This window comes from Ochlerotatus camptorhynchus, unplaced genomic scaffold, assembly GCF_037179485.1.
Source record: "Ochlerotatus camptorhynchus isolate MF236.1 unplaced genomic scaffold, CSIRO-AGI_Acam_v1.1 ptg000328l, whole genome shotgun sequence".
Lineage (NCBI taxonomy): Eukaryota > Metazoa > Arthropoda > Insecta > Diptera > Culicidae > Ochlerotatus > Ochlerotatus camptorhynchus.
The window spans coordinates 6,198,086-6,219,386 of record NW_027040816.1 but is presented as its reverse complement, the minus strand read 5'-3'; the positions used below and the strand labels follow the sequence as shown (position 1 = coordinate 6,219,386).

The window sequence follows — 21,301 nt, the reverse complement described above, 5'->3', positions numbered from 1 at the left end:
TAGATCAATTTTTCCTGCTGAGTACAGTGCCGAACGGACGTCGAATTAATCATCATTCTTTCCCAAAAGACCATGAGGACGTGGCCGGCGGTGTTAGTGATATATAAATAGATTGAATTAGTATGCTTGTACGTTGAAGATGGAAAGCTAATTCCATTCATATGGTTCTCGGTACAAGTGCACTAGTTCTAATCAATCTTACTTTCCAAGTACTTTTACTCCGAACTCCACTGATGTTTGGGATACTCTCTGATACATCCTGCATTTGTCCTGATTGTTTTTGGGAAATGATTTTTCTTCTACTAAACATCTTTGAGGTTCCCTAAACTACTCTGAAGTGTTTCAGCTTCTCTGAAGTCCAGTCATTTTTTACGAAGTTCCATGAAGTTTCAAGAAGTTCTTGGGAGTACTCAGAATTTATTTTTAAATCTCCTGGGCATCTTTTTCATTCCCTTGGAAATGTTTGGAATTCTGGTAAACATCTCTCAGGTTATTGGAATTTTCAGATGTTCACTCAGTCTTTCAAAGGTTGCATAGACTACCCTTGAAGTTTACGGTGCTTTTCTGAAGTTCGCTGAACTTCTATGAAGGTTCCTCTGAACTAGTCTACAGTGCTCGGGTTCGTCTCTAAAGGGATTCCCATTTTGTTTAACTATTTTTAAAGTTCCTCTGCTACTCAAGAATAAATGATAAATTCAGGGAGCAGCTGAGAGTTTAGAAGGACGCTTGAGAGGATGTACAGTGAGGCATACTTCTGATTGGAGACCTTCAAATAGATTCAAACACCTTTGGAAAGTTTTGCAACCTTAATCCGGACCAAATCAGGATCCGTTTAAGCACAGTGGAGCGAAGATTTCAAATTTCAAATAGTTCCTAGTACTAAAAATAATTCCCTAGTCATATAGTCGAATGTATCTCCTAGTGCCATACATTTAAAAATGTTTAATGCGTTGATAAAATCATAACATCACTCGGCGCTGAAGATTGCTTATTTCAGATCACTGTTTTAAAATTATTGACAACAAAATTAACTCTTTGATGCACCGCCATCAAACAACAAACACAATCTATTTTCTTTAGAACAATCACCGCCCAAAAAAATCGAACATCAATTATTCCTCTTCTATGCACCTTGTCATCAGATTCGTCCTCTCCTTGCTGTACCCTGCCACGTGGCGGAGCAAATTGCAAAAGTGATATATTGCTTCCCATCACATCGGTACCTTCGTAAATCGAACACCAAAACAAAAACGGCAAACGGAAAAGAAACTCACCTGTACCAAGTGGCAAATTGATCGGCCTTTGGACGACTTTAACCGAGGAGTTCGGTTCCTTCTTGATGTCCGCGTCCTCCAAAGCAGCTCTATTAGCCGCTCCACCGGAACTAACGGTAACGATTGTAGCCGTCGTCGAAGTTGCCGTCGCCGGTTGAACATGCTGCTGCTGCTGCTGCTGCGGTTGTACCTGGATCGGTTTCGCCTTAACTATGGTAGTGGCACTGGCCGCAGAAGCCGAACTAGAAGCACTAATGGAAGAAGCATTGCCGGCGACGACGGAAGCAGCCGAAGCAGTGGTTGTAGCATTACGAATAACGAGAATTGATTGAGACTTATCTATGCGTTTAAGCGTGCGAAGTAGGATTGGTCCATCGGAGGAACCGTTTTTGTTCAGGCGCTGCTGAAGGAAGATTTGGCCACCTTCCGAAGAGAGAGTGGTTTTCTTGAGGCCACCGTCGGATTGCAGCAGAAAAGTTCCATCGACGGCACTGCTTTTGATCGTTGGCTGGAATAGGATCGTATTGCCAGCGGTGGCCGTTGAATTGACCTCCGGGACGGTTTTGGTCTTCAACCTTTGGTGCTGCAGCAAGATGGGTTTGTCCTCATCGCTCAGCAGACTCAGTAATTCGTGAGTATTCTGGAGGATAATTTGCCCATTCTCCGATCGGGAACCACGGACTAAGATTATATTGCTATGTTGCGGATGTTGTTGTTGGTTTTGCGCCTGGGCCTGTTGCAGCTGAATCTGGGACTGCAGCTGCCGGGAAGCCGCTTCCGAAATGGTGACGCTCTTGCTGTCCAACCCGGTGATGATGGCTCCACCGGGGGCGGTAACCGTGGATGTGGTGACCACCTTGCTGAGTTCATTGCCGCTTACCGAGACGCCGGACGATGTGGCCACCACGTTGGATCCTTCTTCCGCTGGGGGACCTGCAACAAATAAAGAAGAAAACTCATTCAATATTCAACATGATGGCACTTTAAATACAAGAAATAAAAAAATCCAGGTCAAAAACATTTCAAACCCGATACGGATAGGTGACGGCAACCCAACTCGGAAAATCAATCACCCTCTCACAATCGAACTCCATCAGTTGCAAATGGGGCGGACCAACGTGGAAGGGTGTTTGAATTCCTTTGCAATCAAGAAGAGCACTCGGGTCCTTCCGGTCGGCTTACATTGTAACAACCCGGTCCCAACGACCAGCTTGGCGGTCCCAATCCAATTGCATACCAGGGATTGAAAGGCCTCAGTCAGCTGTAAAATCGTTCGTTGTCAATCAATGTTTTTTTTGCCATCCCATCGCTCAAGGGTGGCGAGACAACGCTGAGCAAGACAGGAGACAAGACAGACGTTCGAGTCAAGTGTCTGCCTACGAATGAAGCCGACCGATTTCGGTGGGTGGAGTGAGAAATGGATTTACCTGTTCGATTGTTCCCGGAGCTCGAGGGATTGGCAGGTTTTAACAAGGGGAATCTGCTTCTTGGGGAAAACATTCAGTAAGTGACATCCCTAGCGGTGCTCGATTACGTCAAATTTAAAGAACCCAGTTCCGAACATGTGATGTAAGCGAACGAAAATAGACGTCATTTTTATTACAATCCGGCTTTTGGATTTATGTTTAATGTCGGAAATTTGCATTCCCTTGCAGCAGGGCAGGAGGAACAGTTAAAGACTGTAATCTTAAGCCGCCGTTGGCTGTTGGTGGCGCGGAAAAGGGTGTCGTAAAAATTGACTTACAATTGAATTTTCACGGTTCGTTTGACAACCTTTGCCGTTGGTTTCAGGTTTTTTTTTGTCCTCGTGGTGAGCGGGTAGGGAGTTTGTTGTGCAATTTTTGATAACGTTTTGATTGAGACAGTGTCTTAATGAATAATCGTTTAAATAGGGTCAATTAAAAAAAGTCGAACTTACTAGAATTTTGAAAGTTAAAATTTTCATTTGCTGGATGCTGATTTGGACAGTTTAGCAACAGCATAAAAAAGTTGAATTGCATCCTTTAAAATATCGAGCAATTTTTCCTTAGGCTAAAAACTTTCTTTGAACCCAGCCCTCCAATCATTCCCTTTCATTGAAATAACATCCTTGCCTAAGTCCTCTCTTCTACGAAGCCCAAGGTGAAAAGTGTTCGGCAATTTGATATTTCTATAAGCCACCACCTTCGCCGACGAGAGCAAAAAAAAAACATAAATTTACGATCCACCCAATTTGTCACGAATCGCCTGACCTACCTCCAACGAGCGGACGCAACATAAGCACTTTTTAATGCGAGTCAATTAGGATGAAAGATTGCTATCATTTCTCGTTTTCCCCCTCACCCTTTCCCCACCTTGCCTCGCGGGAAATAGAAACGAAATCCCAGGAGATGCCATAAATATCGCATCATGGAATTTTTATTGCCTTCTAATACACATATCCATCCACATCGTCCACAGCACGTCCTGCACGTGGTCCTGTTTCTACTGGACGCAAGCCAAGCATTCATTGCGAGAAGGGTAAAAGTTTGAAATGACCAAAAACAGCCTTCCCCTTGCTTGTTCTCGGGCTCAAAAAGGTGCTAACTTTCCAGGATCAGTAAACAGGCTGCCAGCCACTTTGTGGTCGGCTGCATCCCTGACGCCTGGGAACCGCAAAATCCAAAATAAGGTAATCTACATAACAAATTAACTGAACCGCAAAAAGTCATTCATTCATACACGATTCAGGACTGGGTTGACCTGGGGCTCTGAAAAGACATGTCGTCGTCGTCGTCGTGGTCGACATCGTTCCCGGAAAATTTATTGAAAGATACGAAAATGGGGAAAAGAAGATGCGGGCAAAGGGACACACGTTTCTTCGGACAAATTAATTAAATACAATCACCACACCATTTGTCAGCGGTTATCACTGAATGGCTGCTCAATTGTGTTTGTTTAAAGTTTCAACAAATAGGCGGAACGCTTGGAGTGCCATGAAGATTATAAAAATGTCTGAAGACTGAAATGAGCATGGGCATGATTGACTGCCCGAGGATGCAATTGCTATTGCCAGATCAGCAGTTGTTACACAGAGAACCAATTTACTCGTTTCTCCACCGTTCGACAACACCACCGCGTTGATCCTCCACGAGCATAGTCCAGGTCTCGTGGCCGTAGAGGACCACCGGTCTAATCAGCGTCATGTAGATAGTCAACTTCGTGCGGTGGAGAATTTTATTCAACCGGAGCGTCCTCCGGAGCCAAAGTAGGCACGATTTCCTGCCATAATGCGTATTTGAGTTTCTCTGCTGGTATCCTTTTAAGCGGTCACCAGTGAACATCTTCCGTTGATGAAACGATCAACAATCGATTTTGCATGGGTTTGTTACACAAGTATAGCTAGTATGTAAGGGCTACAAGCAGCGGTTAATAGAAATTCAGTTTGTTAGCTCAATTAATCTCAGTTAAATTACTGGTGGTTCTTCTTCTTATTATTATTCACGTGCTCTCAACTTAGTGTTCTAAATGCACTTCCACAGTTATTAATTGAGAGCTCTCGATGCCAATTCCAATGCATGAATGTGTATATTGTGTGGCAAGCTGATTCTAGATTTCAGATTTCCACGCACTCAATCACAGTCCGCATCGTGCTCTCTTGCCGTGCGGATCTATTTGCTTTTTGCTGAAGGAAGTGCTAATACTACCTAAAACTACAACAAATTTAAACAGCACTTTTCAGTGCTCAATCTGTAAAATTTCTATCTTTTTCAACTCTTATTCCTCTTCGATCCTTGTTTGGACCAAACCCCAGGTAATCCTTCTTGGATATCGATTTGGAAAATTCCTTTTCGATCCTTCGGATTCTTATAGTAATCTGCTTGGAAGTCGATTTGGATAAAAATTTACTGCCGCCATGGTGTCTAAGCGCAAAAGAAAAAGGGCAAACTCTTGATCCCCCTTCTGATGAAATTAATTTGAGCAATCAATTCTCACGGATGATAAGAATGATCCATCATCAAAGAAAAATTCTAGTAAACTTTCCCGGCTTAATGCCAAGTAGGAAAAGATTCCCCCTATTGTGATAACCACTTCCGATTTCCATGCTCTTCGCATGGAACTTTTGAACTTCGTGATAGTTAAGTTTTCACTACAAATTGGACGTCGGGGTGAATGCCGTGTATTGGCTGCAACCTTGGACGTATTCAAACGTCTTCTCAAGTATCTTACTGAGAAGCAGCACAATTGTTTACTTACGACACCAAAACTGAACGTGTGTTCAAGGTTGTCATGAAAGGCGTTCCCGAACAGGTTTAAATTCCTCTGCTGTTAACAATGGTCAACGAGGAACAAATTCTACATTCGTACCCGTAGGTACAAATATCACCCCTGCTTCAAATTTTTCATCTATACTTACTACCCTCGCTGCTAACGATGTTCAGCGTATTAATGGAGCTACCTATGCTGCTATTGCAGCGGGTAGAAATCAAAATACTTACCAACGTAATTCTAACAGAAATTTTGAAAATTTTAACTTAAGAAGCATTACTGCTCCTAAAATGGAATTTTTACAGAAATCATTAGGGGAAATGACGACGGCTTCGGCATGACAGACTATTTTCGGCAACCCTAATTGAAACGCAACTTACACTGGATTTTCTTACGAAAACACTTCGCTGAATGCATTAAAACGATTCTTTAGACTTTCAGCTTCAAATTGATTATATTTTTACCACTGAGAAAAAGCAATCTAGCAGGGTTTTCTTGAAATGAAACACACGCACTATAAAATGCTGCTGATTTCGAGTTGCCGATGAAAACACAGCTGTTTAACACGCAGCTCAAATAGAAAGGTTGCCGAATAAAATGATGTTGCCCACAATAGTCGCTCTCACTAGAGAAGATTGGAGCTTTGTGAAAGCGTTTCAAAACAGTTTTTGAAAATTCTTTCGACTGGAATTGTAAGAGCAGCTGGCAGCAAAAGATTGTAAACACACCAGTACTGCATATGTGTGCGTTCCTCAGAGAAAAAGTCTATAGAAAGATGGTCGCTGATTAGGTTGCCGAGAATACGTATATTCCCCTAATTGAGATGATTACTGATATGCTTAAATCTAACTTCATGTTTGATGCTATTCAAACTGGAGTTAAATTTGCAAACAATATTGTCATGACTTTGAAATTCAGTGAGGGATTTTAAAGCATTAAATAGTTTGAATTGGAATGCTCGATCTCTTAAAGATAATGAAGACGAGCTATTTAACGTTTTGAGAGTTCATAACGTGCATATTGACGCATTTCGCGCCAAATCGAATCGAAGCTGGCAGCACCCTCTCAGATTTCAATAAAATTTTCTGGATGTGTAGACTTTGACTAAATAAGCACTTTTGCATACTCAGTTTTTCCAAAATTTATCTAGACTAACATTTGAGAAGGGCCAAACTTTTTTCTGCCGATTTTTTTCAAAAAAATGGTTATATAACTGGGCAATTGAACAAACAGATAAAAATATCACAAAACTACGTTTCGAGTACATATCCACTGAACAGTACATCGAAATGTCAGAAGAACTCGAAGAACTATATAACAGCACAAAGACAATATCTGGAATACGGAAATTCCACAGTTTTGTGCCTATAACTGGTGACAAAGTAGTGGCAAAAAGGTATTCTAATTAACCATTTCATTCAAGCAGATAAAATGACGTTTACTACCACTCGAACTTTGAAATGAAACATTATTTTGAGATTTTTTTCTTCTAGAACCTCGAAAAAAGTAGGCAACATTTGTGCGTTTCACAAAAAAAAGAAATTAGTTGGTCCAGTTTTGTGAAATCGCTGGTAGAAAGTCACGCCGAAACTGCTTGACAAAGTGGTCAATTCAGAAGATGAACCAAAAATATTTAACTTGATTGGAAAAAGGAAAAAATAGCATGTATGAAAATAGGTTTAAAACATTGAAAATATATAAATAAATGATATATGAAAAATCTTGACTTTTTCCTCTCACATATTATCCAATTTTGCATCAGTAGTAGAGAACAGAATAAGGGAATGATATTTTTTGACAAGGTCTACATGTCCAAATAGTTTTATTGAACTCTGAGAGGGTGCTGCCAATTCCAAATACGATTTGGCAAGAAATGCACCATGAGCCCTTTTCATATGAAATTCTCGATTAATCAAAGTGAACTTAAGTGCTGATTAGACAAAATTGAATCGAAAATTGAGCTTCATTGGATTCTGAGATGATTTTGAGCTTCACTGGTTTAGTTTTGTGTGAAAATGGCAAATCAAAAAAAAAACAGTTCAGACATGAAAAAGTTCTTGATGAATGTGGGCGTCTTAGTGGAATACCTGTATAATGAGAGAGAGAAGGATTAGTATTTTCCATTTAATTCCACTACTTTATTTGCTTATCCTTGACAGATACGCGTATTTCGTCTACAATGTGCAGACTTCTTCAGTGTCTTGTACTAATACTCGAGTCGAGTATTAGTACAAGACACTGAAGAAGTCTGCACATTGTAGACGAAATACGCGTATCTGTCAAGGATAAGCAAATAAAGTAGTGGAATTAAATGGAAAATACTAATCCTTCTCTCTCTCATTATATTTATGAAAAAGTTTTTGTAAGAAAAACTTTTTTTCCTTAAAAGTGCCCATCTTGCGATGCATGGACGGATGGTAGTAATCATAATTACCTATCTTGAGGCAAAGTTTCATCCAAATCAAATATGGGCATTTTTATTAAATCGACTTTAAATTTTTTTAAATTGATTTTTTTTTTCAGTGTAGGTCTCAAATGAAATTTTTTCCAGTATTTTTTTTTTCGATAACTTGGACAATTTCCTAAAAGTCATCCATACAACACATTTTTGTAGGAGTTGTGATTTTTCCATAATATTTTTTTTGAAAAAAATCGGCAGGAAAAGTTTAACCCTTCTCAAATGTTAGTCTAGATAAATTTTGGAAAAAACTAAGTATGCAAAGTGGCATATTTAGTCAAGGTCCACACATCCAGAAAGTTTCATTGAAATCTGAGTGGGTGCTGCCAGCTCCGAATACGAAATGCGTCTATTGCCGTTATAACTGAAACGTTCCTTAAACCTGACCATAAGGTTAAGAAGGACGCAAATTATGTCATTTATAGAAATGATCTCTTGATTGACGCTGTGGTGGCGTTGCCATCCTTGTTCATAGACGAATCAAACATAAAATTCTTAGATTGAAGATGCTATTTCGAATAACAGACTGAAGTGGTAGTTTTTATACGATAGATGAGGAGGAGATGAAAGTATAGAATTGATAGTTCTGTTTAGATTACGGCAGTGTGAAAATTGCATATAAAAGGTAGATAGCGAGCTAGGACAAATTTTTAAGGAAGGTACAAATCGGTTTTCTCATCTCTCTTTACCAAACTCCCCCTTTGGAGAGAGATGGTGAGGGGACAACCTACGTTTAAAGCTCCAATGCAAAACAATTTTCTCAAGGGTGACCTTCAGAAACTTACCCGTCATAGGTCTAAATTCTTCATTATTCCGCTCATGGAATAATGCTCAAAGAAATTCCAATGGTAATATTCTGTTTGATGATTGTTCTGCAGGTTATTACACTATTCAATATCCAAACAGCTCCACATGCTTTTCTTCAGCAAGAAATCTCTCCACTATTGATTTGGTCTTAACTGATTATAACTGAAATTAACTTAACTGAAATATCTCAAGAAATAATTTCTAATCCCAACAGCTCTACTTCCAATTACCATAGAGCTGATTGGGAGCAATATCAAACATTTTTGGAATATAAGTTCAATCCAAATATTCCTTTGCAAACCAAAGATGATGTTAATTATTCTCTTGAATCTCTGACTACTTATATAGTTGAAGCAAGAGCTGCTTCAGTACCAAAATGCGAGGTTAAATTCGATTCAATTATAATAGACGACGATCTTCAGCTCTTGATCCGTCTTAAAAATGTCCGTAGGAGACAATATCAAAGATCACGCGATCTTGCCGTGAAAGTTATCTGGCGGGATTTGCAAAAACAAATTAAAAAGCGATTCTCTGCCCTGAGGAACAAAACTTTTGAAAATAATGTTTCTAAATTAGACCCGAGTTCCAAACCCTTTTGGAAACTCACAAGATTTTTGAAAAAAAAAAACTCAAAAGCCTATTCCAGCGCTTGAAGAAGGTGGTAAAATTTTGATCACAAATTTGGAAAAAGCTCAGAAACTTGCTAAGCAATTCGAGAGTTCCCATAATTTCAGTTTGAGTCTTACTAGTCCTATTGAGATGGAATTTTCTATATCCTCATCAAAAAACTCCCAGAGAGTACCTTGTCTTTCTTGGTAAAATTATTTAACAGATGTTTCCATTTGGCATACAAAACGGAAAGGGACATTCACTTAGTAAAACCGAAAAAGAGGAAATTCGAATTCTCAAAGAACTAAAAACAAAACCGGTATTCTATACAAAAGCGGACAAAGGTAATGCAGTAGTGATTTTCGACAAAGAGGACTATGACAATCGGATGACGGAAAAAATTACTAATGGCCCATACAGACAGTTGAGGATTGACCCCCTCCCATCTATAGTTAAACATGTGGATAAAACGTTGAAAGAGTGCAAGGCGTTTATTGGCAACTCTACGAATCAATTGAAAGTTTCAAACCCTATTCTACCTAGGATCAAAGGTTTACCAAAGATTCACAAACCAGGAAACGAAATGAGGGAGATTATCTCGGCTGAAGGATCCCCCACTCATAAGCTTGCCAAATGGCTAGTAAAGGAATTTCAAAATATGCCTAAACCCTTTTCTACTCGCTCAGTTAACAGTACACAGGAATTCGCAAGTCAGCTTCAGGCATCAGGAGAGATTCGGGAAGATGAAGTCATGGTTTCATTTGATGTCACAGCACTTTTCCGAGTGTACCAGTAAAGGAAGCCATCAGCCTTTTAGCGGACTGGCTTCTGAAGCAACGTGAGGATTCTACTTGGAAAAACAAAGTTCGGTCATATCTCAAGCTTACTCGTCTTTGTATGGAGGAAAATTATTTCATTTTCAGAGGAAATTTCTATAAACAAACTAAAGGCGCTCCTATGGGCAATCCGCTTTCTCCATTTTATGTGAATTGTTCATGGCTAACCTAGAAAATACTCTGGAGGATAGGAATTTGTTGCCCAAATGTTGGTATAGGTACGTGGATGACATCTTTAGCATTGTCAAAAGGGAAGATTTATCAAAAACTTTGGAGGCCATAAGCAACGTTCATAAGGACATCAAATTTACTCACGAAGAAGATAGAGACGGCAAACTCCCCTTCTTAGATCTTCTCATCATCAGGGAAACGTCTTCGTTCAATTTCGAAATCTATAGGAAACCAACAAACACAAAGAGAGTAATACCAAGCACTTCAAACCATTCCCATCAACACAAAATGGCCGCTTTTCACCACATGGTTCACAGGATGCAAACTCTTCCTCTTAGCGATACAGGCAAATCAAAGGAAATAGCTCACATTTTTTACATCGCTAGACTTTATGGGTATCAAGAAAAAACAATTCAAGCAGTAATCGATAAAAGAACAAGGGATTATTTTAGGCGTATTTCGACAACTCTTACACTGAGGGTTTAAAACGGGTAGCGGTGAATTTCGACAAAAACATTACCAAACCATTGAGTTTAGAAGTTTTGGCCTAGATTTAGTATTCAGCAGTAGGACAAATCAGCTGAAGTCACTGTTAGGATCAACTAAAGATTCAAAAAATGTCTTAGGGAAAATCTCTTGTCCAGATTGCAATAAAATCTACATTGGTCAGAGGAAAAGGACTTTGGAAACAAGGTTTAAGGAACACATCGCAGAGGTAAAAAAGGCTAACAAAGAGATGGACAAAGGACTTCATTATGAATTTAACTCCAACGTTGCAGAACATATCGTAACAAAGGGGCACAATTTGACTAAGGAAAACATTAATATACTGCGGACTGTATCTCCGCCTTGGAAACTAGACGTAGCTGAAAGTTTAGAAATATTTAAACATAATCCATCAACATTGCTTAATAGAGATCAAGAAAACGGATACTCGAGACTCTTTAGCATGCTACCTAAAACGACACATCAACAACGACACATGCCTCTACCTGTTGGAGACTGAATTTAGGTACCTGGTTAGGTAAATTTTGACATGGCAGTGGATACCTGCTGATTTTTAGTACCTATTGATTAGTATATAACTCGTAGATAAAAGATGGATTCTTCAGTGGTGTTGAGTACTTGGCACTGATGAAGTCTGCAAGTAGTAGACGAAATACGCGTATCTGTCAAAAGATAAGCAATTATAACGGAATTTAAAGGAAATAAACCAACCCACTCAGAGCTATTCATAAAGGGATTCCGTTAAGAGGTTCGATAAATTTAAAGGACACTTTCCTGATAAATAGAAAAATGCAAAAGTTGTTCCAATTTTGAAGCCGGATAAAAATCCAGCTGAAGCTTCTAGCTCGTCCAATAAGTTTGCTTTCTTCAATAAGTAAACTTTTTGAAAAGTTAATTTTAAATGATGCTTAACATCAATATGAACTCAATTTTTGTAGATGAGCAGTTTGGATTTCGCCATGGACATTCAACTACTCATCAACTCATTCAAGCTGAAGCTGCTCCACTGGAGTTGCTCTTCTAGACATAGAAAAAGCATTAGACAGTGTTTGGCATGAAGGTTTGATTGCTAAATTGAAAAAGTTAAATTTTCCACTCTATATTATGAAATTAGTTCAAAACTATTTAACTGACTCTGCAGGTAAATTATCAAACTTCCAAATCTAATCGACTACCTGTTAGAGCAGGAGTTCTTCAGGGTAGCATTCTTGGGTCTATATTGTATAACATTTTCACTTCGGACCTCCCTGATTGCCACAAATATTTCCAGTGATCAGAGCAGTAACCCAAACACAGATGACTTTTTTGCTTCTATGCTACTGGCGCAAGAGAATACGTTTGTCCATGCTCAAACAGTATTTGATCTAATTCAAATGTTATACCATATAAAATTCCAACCATGAACGATCACCGTACAAGCATTTTAATATAAAAGGAACGGTGTTATTTTCCGTAGTAAAGCCTGTTCTTCTTCAAATTAACTCCCAAGAACGATGCCTTTCAAACGATTGGAGTACCCAAAAAGGCATACAGTATTAATTACTGTACTTCCATTCACGTGCACCCTAATAAAGTGACATAAATCTCCACCACAAAAGCACAATCAAACCATTGTGCCCTAAATGGGAAATTCACGTTAATAAGAAATTAAACTATAAATATGTCAACGTTGATTTACCGTCCGGCTGGCCCGATGGTGGTGGCTGGTGGTTGTTACATTTTAACTCACCACACACCGCGCCACCAATCTTCCATTTTCGGGGCAATAGTGAATATCTGTCGACAAAACCGGGGAGCAGCGCGTAAGTTTGTTTACTACGAAAAATCTACATTGCGCTCGCTCACAGTATTGCTGTTGTTGAGTGGGGACAAAAAACCAAAGACCCAAGTGTAAATAAACCCAACCTTCGGAGCCGGACGTTTCAGATTCAACACCAGCAGTAGTAGCAGGTAGTGCGCTTTTCATGCCAACACTCACTTCTCGACTAATTATGACTTTGTGCGGTGAGTTTTTGAAAACCGCGGTGCGATTTGAATGGGGCGAGAAACTGCGGTGCTAGGGGTGATCGAAAGTCAGACGATCAGGTTGTCGGTTATATGATGACATAAACAACAACTTATAACCTCAGATATTCACTGATTGACATTTGTCTAAATCAATAAAGCTTTTGTCAATAATTGTGACAAAATTTAATCTATATTGGATGTTTTGAGAGCCCATCCAATATCTAGGATAATTGAATATCTAAAAATGACCATTGACGGCAATCGAATGTGCTGGAAGGCAGCTTCCACACCTGCGTAGGATATAGCACCCATTCAAACATACATGGGCCGGGTCCAACGGCTGTACTTCCCTTCCGAAGGTAGACGTGACCAGAGATTTTAATACCTCAGAAAAATTACTCGAAACGAATATCGTTGTGCTCAAAAACGAAGCTCTTTCAGATGATGTTTAAAACCCGATAAAATTTTCAAAACCAAACAATTCAATTGGAGAACATGGTCGAAACATTTCGATCATCCCCACCCAACTACAGCAAAAAACAGACTTTGCAAAAGGACATCGCCAAGCGATATGATGGTCAGTTGTCGGTTCCACACCGGCCAGGATGATGGTAAGCCTTCGGCAAGAGATAAAAACTGAACCTGAAGTGTTGAATAAGGATGAGACGAGCAAAAGTTAGTCCTATTTGCAGACACACGGAGAACACAGAGTCAGTATATAGTCTCCGATGTGCTCCGTTTGTTTTACAATATTGCCATCCGGTTTCCGGTGGCCGCGTGAACGGAAGGTAACTATTTGAACGGCGCTGTCCGCAATGGCAACGGGCACCAGCAGTAGTGCTCACGATAACAGATGGACTACGGTGGGGATTAAATTAAATTCTCCCAAGGGTTTGTTTTGCTTTGTTGTGTTTTTATTAAAAGTTTGCGGTGGGAAGATTGCGATTTATTGTGCTTTAGTCGATGTGGAATGTACTTTATGAACGATTGTATGAAGCTGTATAGAACTGACAATGATGAAGATTGCACGATGATGTCAGCAACACCTCCGGCTTGGTAATGCCGGGCTGGTAATCAGGCTTTCTGACGCCTGATCTGACAGATGTTGGCATGAGCTTTAATTTTTTTTTTTCGAGGTCATAAACATTTTGGATTGTCCGAAAAGTGAGGTTAAATCTTTCCATGCAATGATGTATTAACTGAAACATTCGGTCAAACTAAACTTATCCATTGAAACATTCTTCAAGAAGAAAAAGTGCGTCAGATTAGGAAAATTACGACTTTGACTCCCATCGACAGTTTTCGGCAACCAAAATTTAACTGTTGATTTGACTAAATATAAGGCCTGTACTCGAAAAAAATGCACCAGACAAAAGTGTTTGCCAAAAATTTATTTTAAGTATGATTTTCTTGAAACTTTCAGGGAATAAACTAATACAGATGGATTATGTTTCAGCATAATTACTTTATTCAATTTTCTTTCCATCGCTGAAAGTCCGCACCTTTCCCTTAAGACCCCTCATTACATTTTGTGCAATGGTGGAGCTGACCTTTTTGGTCACTTTCATCCATTCTTTCTTCAACTCCAGCTCGTTCTTAAGCACCTTGGACGATTTTCGAACTTTGGCCTTCATTATGGCCCAAAATCTTTCCACCGGACGAATCTCTGGTAAATTTGGGGGGTTGGCGGTTTTTGGTACAAAAACAACGTTATTGTCTCTGTACCAATCCAACGTCGATCACGCGTAATGACATGATGCCAGGTCCGGCCAAAATAATGTCTCGCCTCCGTGGGACCGCAGGAAGGGCAACAGACGCTTCTGGAGGCACTCGGTGCGGTAAATTTCGCTGTTGATGGTACCCATTGTGATGTACGGTTTACTCAGTTTACCGCATTGGCATATGGCCTGCCAGAGCAAGTATTTTTTGGCGAATTTGTCCACTTTTTTCTTCCTTATGTCTTCCGGAACATCAAACCGTGATTTGACAACGTAGAACTCAAGCCCCGGTATCTGCTTTGCGTATGCCTTGATGTAGGTTTCGTCATCCATAACCACACACATCGGTTTCGTTAACCACTCTCGATACAGCTTCCTTGCGCGGGATTTGGCCGCCGTGTTTTGTTGATCACGCCGGTTCGGTGCCTTCCGGACCTTGAATACACGAAGCCCAGCTCGTTTCATGGTTTGCTGAACGAACCAGGCGGAACACTTTGCCTTCAGAGCCGCGTCGCGAATCGAAAGGTTCGGATTACGCTTGAAATAATCCAACACCTTCCAGGCCTTCACAGGGTCAGCTGTCTTCGATTTTCTTCCATTTCCAGCCCGCCGCTCGGTCGTCTGGGACTCCTTAAACGATATTACCACCCGAGACACAGTTGTATGGGTGATTCCCAGTTGTCTTCCGATCCATCTCATGGTCGCAGTCGGATTTTCCATGACGGCTCGCAAAATTCTCCGGCGATTTTCTTCTTGCTTCGATGACATCTCAATAACCACTGAACCGATTGTTATGAAATTTCGCACATGTAAACAATTCACTCCAAACTAGTTATACTCAGATTTTCATCAATTTTTACCCACGGATAAAAAAGTTACACACGAATAAAAATGGTGCATTTTTTTTCGAGTACAAGCCTTAGTCCTTATAGTCTTTTAGCTTCTTTTTTTCCTTTGATTTGATTTCTATTGATCTTGTTTTCCGTGCTGAGCACCAATGCTACCGACGCCAGGGAAGGCGAAGGAAGGAAGGCGTGATCAGAGATGTTATGCCTCAGAACATCCCGGAGGCGCCGACTGGGATTGAACCCAGGCCTGCTGGGCTGAGAGGTAATCACGCTTACCGCTACACCACCGCTTCAGTCTTTTAGCTTCAATGTGATTAAATTTTTGCGACTGTTCAAACCTGTTATACCAGGATTTTCATTTTATGAAATATACGTACTACAAAATGCAACTGATTACGAGGGGCCGAAAATAGAACAGATGGTTAACAAGCAGTTCGAATGGAAAGATGATCGAAGAAAAAGAGGCAACCGACAATTATCGCACTCGCTATGGAAGTTTATAGCGTTCTAAAACCGTGTTCAAACAGTTTTGGGCAATTCTATTGATATAAACAGACAAACGCGTCATATAAATTGGCGAGAATATGTAAATTCCCCTACAACAATGTTTTACATTGAAGATCTTATAAAGCTATAAAATATACCAAGAAATATGTCAAATATTGTTTGAGACGAGAATCATAATAATATTACATTAATATAATAATATATTTCTCTAATTTTTGTGTGGAATTATACCAATATTGGTATTGTGGAATATATATGATATAATAAAGACATTTGACCATAGTGTCATACTAGACACTAAACATTTGACCACACACACATTTTTCCTCCACGATACTTAATTTGTTTCAAAATGTACATCACTCTTTGAAAGCATCCTCGGAAGATACCTCTTCCAATTCATTAAAACTCAAACAGAACGCATCCTTTCCCAGGAACGACCGGCAAAAATATTACCATCTCGGGGTAATTACTTTCGCTCAATGCAACGTTTAACTAATTTTGATCATATACAAATCCGAGTGGCAATAAAACTTCTAAAATAACTACACACCGCCAATTACTTCACCGCACCGACCCGGCATGGCTCGAATCATACGGGGGAGAAACCATCGTCCCGACGACGTGCTCCCAACGAACGACGACGACGACGACGTGGACGGCGAGGGCCATGTCTATAACCAGTCAGTGCTTGTACTAATCCAATGTGTATGCCGTCAGATATTTATAAGAGTCAACCAAATAGTTGCACCTACACCAACCTCAACACAACGAACGAACGAACGAACGGGGAGTGATGTTTGCAACACCACCACCACCACCACCACCACCGTTGCCGTTCATCCTCGTCCTCGCAAACCGAAATCGTAAGTTGAAAACGGCCGGTGGAAATGGATGTGGTATATAGTGCTAGTTTATGATCGTTACAGTCTGGAATCTCAAACTAGCTTCAAGTGGGGAAGCAGCCTGCTAAAACAGGCCCCCTTACCACGACACGGTATGATGGTTGTATGCTAAGGTTGTGTTTCCATTATTGACATCTGTGAATTTTGGATTCATCCGTAAATGAAAACAGAGTACTGAAAAACAGTATACACAGTCTTACTAAATAAAAAACATTAGATGACAACCATACTTCTGAACAACATTGCATAAGACTACGATTTCCATCTACTCAGGATTTCAAATTAAAGTAGATTACACTATGAATCAAATTGCGCACTAGTGCCTTTCGGTGAAGATCTAACCTGGAAAACATTGCTCTAGTCACCTTCGATGAAGTGGAAATTTCAAATTGAAGCAAAGCTCCAAAAATACAAAGCTGTCCATCTTCCAATACACGGCCACTGATACTTACTGTACAATTACCGAGTTAGTTTGAGCGGCAATGCCCGTCATATTCATTAGAGCAACAGAAGATGCGAAGACTAGCACAATAGCACTGTTTGCTAGAATAATTCAGAACTTAATTATTCACTATTTCAGACGACGTTGATTCTTACTCAGTGACTGATTTTGAATGTCTCGCCTAAATGATTTTCTGTGCAAAATTTCACGAAGTGAAGTTCAAAAATGTTATTAAAAGTTGTTCTGTTAATTTTTAACTGTCCTACATGAACATTTCATAGAATATATTTTTCTTTTTTCAATACTTTATTCGTTAGGCTCAATTGTCCAAAAGGACTCCACGGAGCCGAGAACAATGCCATAATTTAATAATTACATTAAAGTATCAAGAGAGACATAGTAGACCGATGCAAAATTTGAAATTTTTGCTCCACAGTACTCAAACGGTTTCAAATCGGGTCCTGATTAGGCTCCGAAAGTTCAAACTCATTTGATAAAAAACTGACTTGGCACAAACCATTTGAAATGGAAATTACTATGGGAAAACAAAACTTTTTGTTCATTGTCTTTTAGCCTATTTTACATATTGTACTGTTGACAAATTCTATTGATATTCTTATGGGAATTTTTATCAGTTACAACTTTGCAGAAAATCGTTTTTCAGCCAAACGTCAAATTAAATAGTTATCAATTGTTTAAGAAATTGATAATCTTATGGCAAGATTAAGCAACTGTATTGTGGGCAAGACTGTATTCTGCAGTGTGGCATAGTAGCCATGATTTTTGTCCTCTATTCTATGCGCCATAAACACCAATGTTGCCTTCTGAACAGTTGATTGAGCATAATCATAAGACATCAGTGACTTGAAGCATTAATAACTTTTGTTCCTTACATTTGATCGAAAACTGGTCTTCAACAAAGTTGTAGCTATCATTTTTTAAAGTAAAGTGAACTGGTGAATTTTTAAATAGATATGAATCAAAATTAAGTTTTCTCCATAGTAATTCCCATATAAACATCAAATGGTTTGTGCCAAGTCAGTTTCTCACTAAATGAGTTCAAATTTTGGGAGGCTAATCAAGGCCCAATTTGGAACCGTTTGAGCACTGTGTCGCGAAAATTTCAAATTTTGTCTAATACATAGTTTATGAGTTCTTCTTACTCTTGGAGGCGACTTGAGTTTAGCTTCCGCTTTCATCCGTGTCATCAACTCCCTTACTTCTGCCAATTGATTTTTCTTCAGCATCGTCAGCCGGTTGTCTCCTCTTCGACATTTATCTCGGTATAGTCCACTATCCCGAATTTGTAGTAGTAATACGCATCGATTTTTGCACTTGAAAACAGACGGCTGCTGTTTCTCAGCAGCACTTGCTTCCTCTCCATTGTTCTTCTCGGCGTCCGGGAAAGTCGCATATATCACCACCACCTCTTCTTCCAGCCAACCGCTTCTTCGTTTGGCGATGCACCTTCTTTCACTACACCAGCGTACTCGTCTCTTCCTCATCTTTTTGATGGTTTTCTTCTTCCGTTCGTAGTTGTACTGGCTACTTTTTAACACAACGTACACCTGTCAGCATATCGAGGCCAAAGGCAGGTGGAATTTTCAACCAAAACTACACGCATTACATCACCGTATTTCTCTAGCAACAATACTAGATCGCTATCCGGGACTTATAGTGGTAGGTTGTAAACTTTCACTGAACGGTGTCCCAGCAGATGACCTGCGTACATCGACTGACTTTCCATCGGCATAATGGAAAATTAATAGTTGTGTAGCCAACAATAAAGCATCAAATCCTCTGCATTGATCTTGTTGCACAAAGATTTTCCCTCTGCTATGCGATATGTAGCGATCATCTTAGTGGGATCAGCATTCTACGATTTCACAAAATTCGTAATTGATGGTTTCGCCGAGCCACATGAGAAGCTGAATCTTATCTTCAGTTTTATTTCCACCGACATCTCCACTAGTTGTTTGCTTCCAACGGGGTAACAGCAAAAGCGAACGAACTTCAAACATTGAGCAAGCACCACAACAATGAATTCAGGGCCGTCTTAACGACCCTTGTGGTCATGGTCCTGGTTTTTTTTATTGCGGGGCCCCTTTGATATGATATCGATTTTCAATATCTAGCACACATTAAATAACAAAAAGTACACTACCAATCATAAGTATGGAATCGCTTAGAAAAGTATTGCAACACTCATTTGAATATTGCATCACCTTCCAAAAAGTTTAGCATCACCTAGGGTACAGAACTACTTCGGCCTAAGCGTCCATTTTGGGCCTATCAAGCAGAAAACATCAAATTAATCCATGATTTCGGCGTTAACAGGTAAATTATGCGTTTGGTACGATACTTTAGTTCAAATGCTACCAAACGAAGTCAATAAGAACGCGTGATATGAATGTTTGCACCCAATATTCTCAAATACAAATGAAGCGCTCCGACCGAATCAATCTTTATCTTCATCCGATAGGCCGAAGTGAATTCATTGGTGTTTCAATGGCGTTTCAAAGGGCTAGTTTAGAAACCGTAGGCCGAGTTTGGCGTCAATAAGTAGTGTTAGACTTTTAACAATATCTCAACAATTTGTTTCTCTTTATCAAATCTTACGGTACGAACGAAAAGGTATATAAATTTGGAAGCCATCAGTAATAATAACATTCCGTTTGGTGCTAAACTACGCCAAATTAAAAAATACTAAGTTCATTTAGTGCTTAATAGGCCTGAAATAGGGTAGTTAACCCTATATCTCGAAATCGTGATAACCTGCAAAGGTGCTCTCTTGAGTAAAGTTGTTCAAAAAGCCAAGGGCAACCGGAAGGTAGATAGTTTGGTTCAGAATTCTGACACTACGTGGCGCTAGGCACTAGTGTGCATGTCAAATTTAGCATTTTTTTTATATATTTTATCTCGTGATCGCGACGACCTAAAAAGTTCGAGTCTTCATAAAGTAGTTCATAAAACCAAGGGCGTCCGGAAGGTGGTCGGTTTAGTTCGGAATTCTCTCACAATGAGCATTTTTTAATTTGTTTTATCTCGTGATTTCGACCACCTAGAAAGTTTGAGTCTTCAGTCAAGTAGTTCAAAAGGCCAAGGGAATTCATAAGGAATTATATCACTACGTGGTTACAGAACAGAAGTGGAACTTCGGATCAGAAACTGGCTCCACTAGTCATTGGCGAACACTAGCACACCTAGCGGTAGAAGGCATCTTCCGCCTGTAGTTAAGATAGGCAGCATGCTATGATAGTGTGAGTGCGCATAGAAAGCCCGTGTGGAACGCTACCACAACGCATCGCTTGTTGAGTTTGTCAACTCGCTGATCAACTCCATTGAAAAACGACGACAAGTTGATGCGATCTACGTGGACTTCAGTAAGGCGTTCGATAGGGTTCCATATGTGCTTGCAGTGGACAAAATGAGGTGTATGGGATTACCTAATTGGGCCACGAAATGGCTACAGTCTTACGTAACTGACCGCTCAGCCTACACACTTAGAAAAAATCATGTAAATTTAGGTGCTCTGAGACTGACATATTTTTTTTTTTGTTTATTAATTTATTTGATAAGGCTCAAACGAATTAACTTTACAGAGCCGAGGATACTTGGTCACTATACAATACATGTTAAAACTATAGTCAAAAGGTACAACACAATAAACACTCTATCTTCCGCTATCCAAAAATCCTCCTCCATCAGAACTGGAGCCACTTCCAGTGGTTTCATTGTATGGCAAATTATCGTACACCAACGAGGGTCAGTGCGCGCCCATTGCAGCAATGGACGCAAAACGTGGTCAGCACTCACACACTCATCACGAAACGGTTGCTTTCCAAAGTCGACGACGCATCGACCGAAAGAACTGCTGATGAAGAACAATTAAAAGGACCACACAATGGTTGCTGCCGAGAAAACAGACGATCGCGTGGCACACATTGAGAGTGGCCTGTTTTTGTCGACAGCCGAGTGAACGGAC

The 21,301-nt window shown here is 39.9% G+C and overlaps 1 protein-coding gene across 6 annotated transcripts in view; it reads right to left on the bottom strand.

Annotated features, from left to right (window-relative positions):
• The window catches only part of LOC135708135 (calmodulin-binding transcription activator 1-like), a 592,813-nt gene that overhangs the window by 413,123 nt on the left and 158,389 nt on the right, over positions 1-21,301 (bottom strand). For all 6 annotated transcript variants that reach the window (XM_065230097.1, XM_065230091.1, XM_065230092.1 and 3 more), the window contains exon 4: positions 1,275-2,207. In XM_065230097.1, the coding sequence (XP_065086169.1) occupies positions 1,275-2,207 (933 nt within the window). The remainder of the gene's footprint in view (positions 1-1,274; positions 2,208-21,301) is intronic.